The sequence below is a fragment of the Anolis carolinensis genome, unplaced genomic scaffold (genome assembly GCF_035594765.1).
Source record: "Anolis carolinensis isolate JA03-04 unplaced genomic scaffold, rAnoCar3.1.pri scaffold_9, whole genome shotgun sequence".
Classification (NCBI taxonomy): Eukaryota; Metazoa; Chordata; class Lepidosauria; order Squamata; family Dactyloidae; genus Anolis; species Anolis carolinensis.
This window is the reverse complement of record NW_026943820.1, coordinates 5,322,641-5,333,885: the sequence shown is the minus strand read 5'-3', so window position 1 is coordinate 5,333,885 and position 11,245 is coordinate 5,322,641. Positions and strand designations below refer to the sequence as shown.

The 11,245-nt window shown below is 41.3% G+C and overlaps 1 protein-coding gene across 1 annotated transcript; it reads left to right on the top strand.

The window, feature by feature from the left end:
• The first annotated feature begins 4,952 nt into the window (after positions 1 to 4,952).
• nqo1 (NAD(P)H quinone dehydrogenase 1) lies at positions 4,953 to 10,968 on the top strand. The gene is made up of 6 exons (XM_008122074.3): positions 4,953 to 5,066; positions 7,479 to 7,643; positions 7,721 to 7,854; positions 8,171 to 8,284; positions 8,404 to 8,505; positions 9,845 to 10,968. Exons 1-6 carry the CDS (start codon positions 5,060 to 5,062, stop codon positions 10,142 to 10,144), a joined length of 822 nt encoding a protein of 273 aa, XP_008120281.1. The 5' UTR covers positions 4,953 to 5,059; the 3' UTR covers positions 10,145 to 10,968.
• Positions 10,969 to 11,245: the final 277 nt, after the last annotated feature.

The window sequence follows — 11,245 nt, the reverse complement described above, 5'->3', positions numbered from 1 at the left end:
CATTGAATCATAGAGTTGGAAAACTCTGCAACCCCCTCCATCCATGCTGGAAAAGCACAATCAAAGCACCCCCAACAGATGGCCATCCAAGTTTTGATTAAAAGTCTCCAAGGAAGGTGCTTCTACCAGAGAAAAGCCTTCATTTGCAGAGCATAGGGCCTTTATGGTTCAAATTCTGGGATCAGATACACTTCTGGAAGGCAGTTTGTCTCCCTTTCTCCTCCTCTTGTATTACCTTTCCTCTTATTACCTCTAAAAGTAAAAAGTCCCTCCTTCCCACGCCTTGACACGCAACTGCAGCACAAGGGCAAAAGGAGCTGGCAGCTATGATAACAATGTTTTGATAGCTGTATTTGCTGAGCAAAGACGCCAGCAAATTGCAAACGGAAATGGCTCTCCAAAGGACTGTCAAAAGGGCCCACGTCTCCATCTTCCTGGAGAAAGGCTACTGCTTGCGTTTTCCACAGAGAGCTACAGCCAGGCTTTTCTTTTGACTTTGAAAGCCCTTTGCACAAGCAAAAGAAACACAAGCACACCTCGTTTTTCCCTGCAGAAAATTTGGTTTTGTTCAGAATATATTTCACCATCGAAATACCTCTGCCCCTCAAAACATCTCATGGGTTTTTATTGTTGCGAGTTCTGTGCCTTCAAGTTACAGTAGAGTCTCACTTATCCAACATAAACAGGCCGGCGGAACATTGGATAAGCGAAAATGTTGGATAATAAGGAGGGATTAAGGAAAAGCCTATTCAACATCAAATTATGTTATGATTTTACAAATTAAGCACCAAAACATGATGCTTTACAACAAATGGATAGAAAAAGCAGTTCAGTACACAATAACGTTATGTAATAATTACTGTATTTATGAATTTAACGCCAAAATTTTGCAATTTATTGGAAAATTGACTACAAAAACATTGAGTGCTAAAAGGCAAACTGTGTTGGATAATAGAACCTTGGATAAGCGGAGCTTGGATAAGCGAGAGACTGCTGTATTTCCAACTGGGCCAGATCCAGTTAGATTTTGGGACTTTGAAAGGGGAGGGGAAAGTCTTCTGTAAATAAATATATAACAACTAATACTACCTTTCCTCCTGTTATCTCTGAAAGGAAAAAGCCCTCGGGCCGTTCTTTCATCCCTCCTTCCAAGGCCTTGACACGCAACCACAGCACAAGGGCGGCACAAGGGCAAATGGACTTGAAGTTATTTCCAACTGGCCCAGAACTTGTTGGATTATGGAAGCTAAGCAGGGTCAGCCCTGGTTAGGACTTGGATGAGAGACCAATTACAGAATCTGGGCTCTGTAGAAAGGGAAATAGGCTTTTCCGAAGTCCTATTTCCAAGGGCTGCCCCTCCCTACTGGGTCGAAGCCAGTCCGACAACAAAGATTTATTGGAAGGAAGGGCTGTTTATTCTTCCTGCGACCCAGGCCAAACCGCCAAACCGGACCTTTCTGGCTTTGTCTGGATGGCACCAAACCATGGGGCGGCAATGGGTCTCTTTTTTCATTTCTAAGGCACACATTCCGCCTGCATAAACATCTCTAATAATGGGATGCGTCTTGGAATCACAGGTGTATCTTATGTATTGTTTTTTTATTTTTTTATATATAATGTTTATTTATTTTCATTCATTCAAATATACATACATTGCAAGTGTTTGTTGCATACAGTGCAATACTTTCATCTATTAGTCTTTCATAATCATTTCTCAGACAATATATTTTCAATAAGGGGTCACAGGCTTCTATTTGAATAGTACATATAAAAATATAAGTTCGAAATTAATATCCGTTTCCTCCCTGCCTTCAGTCTATTATCTTCCTCTATGTACATTTTTAGATTAATTTTACATTGAGATGTTGGATCATTGGTTGCCATTCATTAACAAAGTTCTCTAAAGGTTCTCCTAAGTGTACAATTATTTTGTCTATTATCAGCAACTCTGTAATATATTGTTCCAGTTCTGCTAAGGGAGGGACCTCTGAGTTTTTCCAATATCTAGCGTATACTATCCGAGCTGCCACTGTCACGTAAAACAAAATTCTTCCATATTTCCTTTCCAGTTCTTCTTCGGGCATGTCCAAAAGGTACATTTGTGGTGTCATTTTAAAATTTGTATTTAATATCTTTTCTAGATGTACATGAATCTGTTTCTAGATTGTTGTTTTTTTGTGTGTGTCAGGAACGACTTGAGAAACTGCAAGTCACTTCTGGTGTGAGAGAATGGGCCATCTACAAAGACATTGCCCAGGGGACACCTGGATGTTTTACCATCCTGTGGGAGGCTTCTCCCATGTCCTCGCATGGAAAGCTGGAGCTGACAGATCGGAGCTCACCCTGTCTGGATTCGAACCGCTGACCTTTTGGTTAGCAGTCCTGCCGGCACAAGGGCTTAGCCCATTCATTACTGAAATTAGGGTGCATCTTACAGTTGAAGAAATAGTATATATATATATGTGTGTGTATGCGTGTGTGTGTGTGTGTGTGCACATACCCATTTATTGATATGTATATATATGTATATAATATATATTTAATTATATATGGATGTGTTACAAATTATAAATATAATTATTATGAAGTTTATTTATAATAATAATAAAATATATATTATTATAATTATTGTACTGTAGAGTCTCACTTATCCAACATAAACGGGCCGGCAGAATGTTGGATAAGCAAATATCTTGGATAATAAGGAGGGATTAAGGAAAAGCCTATTAAACATCAAATTAGGTTATGATTTTACAAATTAAGCACCAAAACATCATGTTATACAACAAATTTGTCAGAAAAAGTAGTTCAATACACAGTAATGTTATGTTGTAATTACTGTATTAACGAATTTCGAACCAAAATATCACGATGCATTGAAAACATTGACTACAAAAATGCCTTGGATAATCCAGAACCTTGGATAAGTGAGTCTTGGATAATTGTGACCCTACTGTATATATGTGTGTTACACATTATAAATATAATAGAATTATTATTAAGTTTATTATTATTATTATTAATAATAATAATAATAAATAGAATATATTATTTTATTAGATATCCTGGAAATGCACTGCAAATATATACTATATATTATATTATATTATTATAATAATATAATATCTTATTCGAATAGGTATATAACATTATAATAAATGTAATACAGTAGAGTCTCACTTATCCAACACTCGCTTATCCAACGTTCTAGATTATCCAACGCATTTTTGTAGTCAATGTTTTCAATATATCGTGATATTTTGGTGCTAAATTCATAAATACAGTAATTACAACATAGCATTGCTGCGTATTGAACTACTTTTTCTGCCAAATGTGTTGTATAACATGATGTTTTGGTGCTTAATTTGTAAAATCATAACCTAATTTGATGTTGAATAGGCTTTTCCTTAATGCCTCCTTATTATCCAACATATTCGCTTATCCAACATTCTGCTGGCCCATTTATGTTGGATAAGTGAGACTCTACTGTAATATAATCTAGATCTATATCTATATATAATAAAATGGAATATATTATATGTTGTTGATAGCCGGAATCACTGGGTTGCTGTGAGTTTTCCGGGCTGTATGGCCATGTTCAAGAAGCATTTTCTCTTGACGTTTCACCCGCATCTATGGCAGGCATCCCCAGAGGTTGTGAGGCCTGTTAGAAACTAGACAAGTGGGGTTGGGGTTTTTATTTATATATCCATATCTATCTATCTATCTATCTATCTATCTATCTATCTATCTATCTATCTATCTATGGGTCCCTTTGGGGGAGAAGAGCGGTATATAAATAAAAATTTATATAAATAAAAATTATATATATATATATATCACAATCTATCTCTCTCTCTCTCTCTGTATGTATATATATATATATATATATATATATATATCACTATCTCTATGTATTTATCTATCTATATATATCTCACTATCTCTCTCTCTCTCTCTCTCTATATATATATATATATATATCACTATCTATATCTATCTATATATATATCTCACTATATCTATATCTATATATCTCTCTCACTATATCTATCTATATATCACTATCTCTCTATATATATATGTATCTCACTATCTCTATCTATCTCTATCTATATCTCTCTCACTCACTATTTATCTATATATATATATCTCACTATCTCTATCTCTATCTCTATCTATCACTATATCTATCTATCTATATATATATATCTCACTATATCTATCTATATCTATATATCTCTCTCACTATATCTATCTATATATCACTATCTCTCTCTCTATATATATATGTATCTCACTATCTCTATCTATCTATATCTCTCTCTCACTATCTATCTCTCTATATATATATATCTCACTATCTCTATCTCTATCTATATACATCACTATATCTATCTATCTATCTATATATATATATCTCACTATATCTATCTATATCTATATATCTCTCTCACTATATCTATCTATATATCACTATCTCTCTCTATATATATATATGTATCTCACTATCTCTATATATCTCTCTCTCACTCACTATCTATCTCTCTCTATATATATATCTCACTATATCTCTATCTATATATATCACTATATCTATCTATCTATATCTATCTATCTATCTATCTATCTATATATATATCACTCTCTATCTATCTATCTATCTATCTATCTATCTATCTATCTATCTATCTATCTATCTATCTATCTATCTATCTATCTATCTATCTATCTATCTATCTATGTATCTGTGGAATAATGTCCAGGGACCAAAATTTAACTCATACAAACCACCTGAAACAAAATCTTCTCTGGATGGCCATCTGTCCGGAAGGCTTTGTCTGGTTATCCCCGTTGAGCTAAAGAATGGCATTTGACCCTTTTGTGACCTCTCCCCAACTCTCTTTCATTCAATCTGTGCTCATCTTCAAGGGGGCGGAGCAAAGGAGGCGGAGTGGGCGGGGCCGGAGACCGTGACTCAGCACTTTCCCTGGCCCCGCCCCTTCCTCTGAGCTTAAGGCCTTCTGGGCGCGCCTCCAGCTTTGCAAAGCGGATCATCATGGCTGGTGAGTAAAGCAGGGTTTTGCACGGCTTGCAAAGGGAAAAGACCCCAGAAACGGACGAAGGAGGAGGAAGGAGGGTGGCTATTCACTAGGCTGGATGGCTAGAGCTCTTTACAACAGGGAGGCACCAGTTAAACCCTCCCTGCAGATGGCCATCCAGCCCCTGCTGAAAATAACTCCAAGAGAAAGAAACTCCCAAGCAGTTTAATTGCTCGATTTGCATTGCAAAGGATGAGGGAGAGTGGAAGTGAAGGTCCAGATTGGGAGAAAGAACTCTAGTATTTTGTGGTTTTAATTTGTTCAGTTTACCTGTTTGATGATGTTGTTTATATATGCATTTTATTTTTATTTGTTTACTGTTTGTTCTTTGGGCTTAGCCCCATGTTAGCCGCCCTGAGTCCCTGCAGGGAGATGGGTAGAAAAATATATTATTATTACTGTATTATTATTATTATTATTATTATTATTATTATTATTGAGACAAAGACATAGTATGACACAACAAACGAGATGTATATGCTGGATTTTGTATCACAAAATGACAAGTCGAACACTTCCCAAGTATTTAGGACTCTGTGATAGTATTATTATTATGTTGTTGTTGTTGTTGTCTGCTTGAGGCAAGTGTCAATGTCACCATTAGCCGGCTTGATTAGCATTGAATAGCCTTGCAGCTTCAAAGCCTGGCTGCTTCCTGCCTGAGGGAATCCTTTGTTGGGAGGTGTTAGTTGGCCTTGATTGTTTCATGCCAGGCTTTGTATGTATGTATGTATTTTAGAGTGTTGTATTTTAATATGTATGTCTGTACTTCTTGTATGTTTTATTTGGTTTACTGTTTTTATTCGGGCTTGGCCCCATGTAAGCTGCCCCAAGTCCCTTTGGGGAGATGGTGGCGGGGTATAAAAATAAATTATTATCATTATTATTATTATTATCCTATATTTTACCTATGTATATTAATCGTGTTGAACCCTGCCTCCAGCCACCAGGATAGGCCAGTAATAAGTAGAAACATGAATTGTTGTTGTTATTATTATTATTATTAGCAATGAAGATCCAAAGTGAATTAAAAAGAGAAGGCATTATTATTAAGAGGATTATCATGTTCAAGACATATTGTTGTTATTATTATTTTATGGTGTTTGCTCCTTGCTTTTTAATACATACGTAATTTTATTATGATCCTTTCTCTATAACTTAACCATGTCGTACACTCCATCCAGCCTTGAGAGGTGAGTAATAAATAAATGGGTTGCTGTGAGTTTTCCAGACTGTCTGGCCATGTTCCAGAAGCATTATCTCTTGACGTTTCACCCACAGTTGACAACTTCCTCCTTGCGGGAGGGGAACTCTGCATATGCTCAGAGGCCGGGGCTTCGTGCTGTGGGTGAAGCTGTGGATTGGGGGAGCCAATCAGCTGCAAGCCTGTCACTCTGAATGGCTTTGGGTATTAAGAGCCTGGTGCTCCAGGGTTGAAGCCCAGCCCAAAGCTTTGCATCCACACGTGTCCTGGCCTGCAGCCTCAGGGAGTGCCTTTGCTCTTGATAATCGGAGCAAAGATTAGATAATCCCCTTTGCAGAAAAGGCAAAACGCCCTCCTTTGTTTCTTGCTCTGCACCTTAAACCGGGGGTGGAACCCATAGAGGCTCCCATCAGATCCTGGCAGCAATTCTACCCCATGCCATAGTATCCTAGAGTTGGAAGAGACCCCCCAAAGGCCATCCAGTCCAACCCCCTTCTGCTAAGCAAGAAGGCACCATCCAAGTCGTCCCAGCAGCTGCTGGAAATAGAAACCTCCCAAGCCTTTCCCTATTTATTTGTTAATGTATACATTTGCTAACCTGTATTCTCTTTGGTGTGGGAGGGGTTATAGACATGTGATTGTACTGAGCATGTTCAGACTTAGGACTCCATTTTGTATTCAGTATCTGCTTTCCACCTCAGTGGAGGCGGATGTGTATCTTCTTTACACCGCAGTGGAGGCGGATGTGTATCTGCTATCCACCGCAGTGGAGGCAGATGTGTATCTGCTATCCACCGCAGTGGAGGCGGATGTGTATCTGCTTTACACCACAGTGGAGGCGGATGTGTATCTGCTTTACACCTCAGTGGAGGCGGATGTGTATCTGCTTTACACCTCAGTGGAAGCGGATGTGTATCTGCTTTACACCTCAGTGGAAGCGGATGTGTATCTGCTTTACACCTCAGTGGAAGCGGATGTGTATCTGCTTTACACCTCAGTGGAGGTGGATGCATGTTTGCATCAGACCTCAGTGGAGCTGGGTCCACGTTGCTTGCCCACACCTGTTTAAAGACCATTCTGTTTCTGACAGGCAGGAAAGCACCATCCAGGACCAAGCCCTCCTGACAGATGGCCTGACAGATGCCCCATTCTTTCTCCTTTTTTATTTTCAGGGAAGAAAGCACTGATCGTCTTGGCCCACGCTGAGAAGACTTCCTTCAACTTTGCCATGAAGGAGACGGCCGTGGAGGCCCTGCGGAAGTGTGGCTGGAGCGTGACCGTCTCCGATCTCTACGCCATGAAGTTCAACCCGATCATTTCAAGGGGGGACATCACAGGTAGGCACAGGTGGGCTCTGGGTATCCTTCCTTCATTACCCTCTTTGACCTATCCTTCTTCCTTACTTGTTGGCCAGATGCCTCAAAGAACTTGGAAGAGTCGTTCAACTACGGCATGGAGACTGGCAAAGCCTGGAAGGAAGGCCGCCTGAGCCAGGACATCCAGGCGGAGCAGGAGAAGCTGGGGGCCGCTGACCTGGTCATCTTCCAGGTGAAGAGTCACCCAAAGTGGGGATAAGACTTGGGAAGGGAAGAGAAGAGAAGGGAGGGAGTGTCAAGTGGACGATGGATGTGAGGCGGATATATTGAGACACTTACAGCCTTCAGTCTCAATTCTCCCCTCCATTTGGCAGCTCAGCATCTACCTAGTAGTATGAATAAATAAGACTGCATAGTTGTCTGCTGATCCCAGCAGTAATAAATCTTTATTATACAGCTAGGAAAGGAAGGAGGTGAAAGAGAGGAAAGAGAAGGAAAACAAGTAGAAAAAAAAGTGATCTAATGCTCCTCTTTCTCCCGGCTTCCAGTTTCCTATGCAGTGGTTTGGGGTGCCGGCCATCTTGAAAGGCTGGTTTGACCGCGTCCTGACCTCGGGCTTTTCCTATTCCTACCATGCCTTGTACGACCAGGGACCCTTCAAGGTAGGCCTGTCGGGGCCCAAGGGGAGGGCGGCAAAAAATGAGACTCTGGCTTTGCCTGCAAAACGGCTGAAATCCGTCCCTTCCATGGAGTGTAACGTGAGTTTGGCTTCCTTATCTAGAACAAGAAGGCCGTCTTGTCCCTCACCACCGGTGGAATGGCCTCCATGTACACCCCTGAAGGCATCAATGGAGACATGAACGTCCTCCTTTGGCCCATACAGGTAAATATATATATATATATATATACGCACACTAAAAGTCTAGCTACTAAAAGACGGTGTAAGATTCTGTCTTCCTCAAGGCCCTTTCGTCAGGAAATGCACCCAAAGAGCTCTCTGTGACCCAGAAGCTTGCACTCAGCTTTGCAAATGGAAAGACTTAATTCCAAGGCCTGGCCTCTTCTGTGAATAATGCGGCATGAAGAGCCACATCCACTGTTTTAACGTGGTGAGATGCATTCCACACTGGGCATGCGTATTCAGCAGCAGAGTAGCAAAGCGCAAGGGCAGATGTCTTCACTGTGTCTGGTTGTGATCCCCAGGTTGTGCCAGTCAGCTTTCGTATAGTACTATTTCTAGTGCCCACTTTTTGCTTGATAGTCAAGCAGTGCTTCTTGGAAGTCAGAGCACGGTCCAGGGTGACTCCCAGGTATTTTGGAGTGCTGCAATGCTTCAGTGTGATTCCTTCCCACGTCATGCTCAGAGCTTGAGATGCTTAAAAAACTGACAAATCAGAACAGTAAATAAGAAGCAACACTCTGAGACATGGGAACTAGGGGCAGTTAACAAAGAATGCCCCCAGGCAGAAAGTAGCTAGTAGAAGTAGACATTCAATGCAAATTGGGGTGATTAACTGGAACATTTACGCTAACCTCCAACTGACAAGAGTTCTTCCCTCACCCTGGACTTCCCACAGATATATATATATAAGCATTCCTTGCTTAGTTTTTCCATACCTCACAACTTCTGAGGATGCCTGCCATAGATGTGGGCGAAACGTCAGGAGAGAATATTGGAACATGGCCACACAGCCCGAAAGACATACAACAATCCTGTGATCCTGGCCATGAAAGCCTGCGACAACACTTGAGATGCTTGTCTGTTCTTAGGGTGAAAAGCACACATTTGTGTTTTAGATGGATTAGGGATCAGCTGGCTTTCCCTGTAATAGGCAGTAAGAGCACCTAAAGCTTCAGAGAGCTTCTGTTCAACCATTTCACAACTCCTTGCTTGGGTGGAAACTGCCCCTTCTAACAGTGGCTAATTGTGTAAATGTTAAACATTGATGGAGCACGCATATTCTCCTGAAGCATGCCGTTCTTGTTTTCGCCATCTGCTTCTCTGGCCCTGGAATTCAACAAAAAAACTCCTATTTCGTAGCAGATTTCCTATGAAGCGGGTGAGGTGGTCGTCCTTTGTGATATTATAAGTTTTTCTCAGGAAAAGGTGATGATTTACTGACAGGTCTATGAAGACAGCTCCTGTAACCTGCTGCCTTTCAAAACCAGGTTGAGGAGGCCTGCATTTAATGCCTTTCTGGCCATCCCTCTCCTCCCTGCAGAGAGGTGCCCTCCAGTTCTGTGGCTTCCAAATCCTGGAGCCCCAGATCGCCTACAGCATCGGCCACACTCCGGCGGAGGCTCGCACTCAGATCCTGGAGGGATGGAAGAAACGGCTGGGCTCCATCTGGGACGAGAAGCCCCTCTCTTTCGTCCCGACGGCTGACTTCGAGCCCATGTCCCAGGGCTTTCAGCTGCGGAAGGAGGTCCTGGAGCAGCAGAAGGGCAAGAAGTACGGCCTGAGCGTGGGGCAGCACCTGGGCAAGGCTTTCCCGCCCAACAGCCAGGTCAAGGCCGAATAGCCATCGCAGGAATCACTTGGACCACTGGCACTTTCCTGGTCATTAGGCCACTTCTTTTATTCTCGAAATACTGTATTTCATTGTATAATAGTTGCACATTCCCTCCCTTTTTTATTACAACGGGGTGCGACTATTATATGGGGAATTTTATATATATATAAATCCCAAAAAGGGAAAGAGGAGGGATGATCCAACCTCAAACAAATCACAGAGCCATTAAACTGCAGAGCCATTTTGGGCTGATTCTCCCTTCCTTCCTTCCTTTCTCTGAAGGCTTTAAGGCAGACAGCCTCAAACAGGGGTGCGACTATTATATGAGGAACGCAAAAATCACTCTTTTTGGCATCCAAGAAATGGAGAATGTGACTATTATGCGATGAGATACAGTAGTTTGAAACAGAGTTGCCTGTTTGCGAGTCAGGCACCAAAGGGCTTTGCACACTCAAGAAGGCCCTGGGCATTTCAACGGTTTGGCACTAGCACCATGACATTGGCGAGATTTCGGGGCAGGGGTTCAGACAGCACTTTTCTTTACTTATTCCCTTACCTGCTCTTTTCTTTGGATGCTTCTGAAAGAAGTGATGTGTACTCTCTTCTTTGGGGACAGACGTTCTGTCAAAGGCAAAACTGAATTCCAGCAGAGATGGGAATCGTATTACACTCCAGAGGGGAATAAATACCTCTCAAGGTTTTTTCCAAGGCATCTTCTTTGTCTCCCAAAAATAAAAGCTTAGTGTCGCCTCCTTTTTTATATATTTTCCACTGGTGGAATGTAATCACTGAAGCCTTAACGTATACTGAATTAAAAAGAAAAGACCTTTGAACTCCCTGGTTGTGGCCTTCATTAAAAGGGGAATTGTTCAGAAAATAATTCCAAGTCCATGTTTTTTTCTGAAAAAGATTTATGCATTTTGGGTTTGTGGAGATTTCCTTGCTGGTGTTGTATGTCTTCCAGCCATATATCACAGATTGTGGCCTGCTGGTGCAGTGAAGCCTTTGGACCGTAGAAAAAGTGACCCAAAGCCATCCCTGCCACCAGTGTTTTTGTTCTGGCTGCCAAGTCAATGCTAAGCCGCAAGGGGGCATGGGTGAGCCATAAAG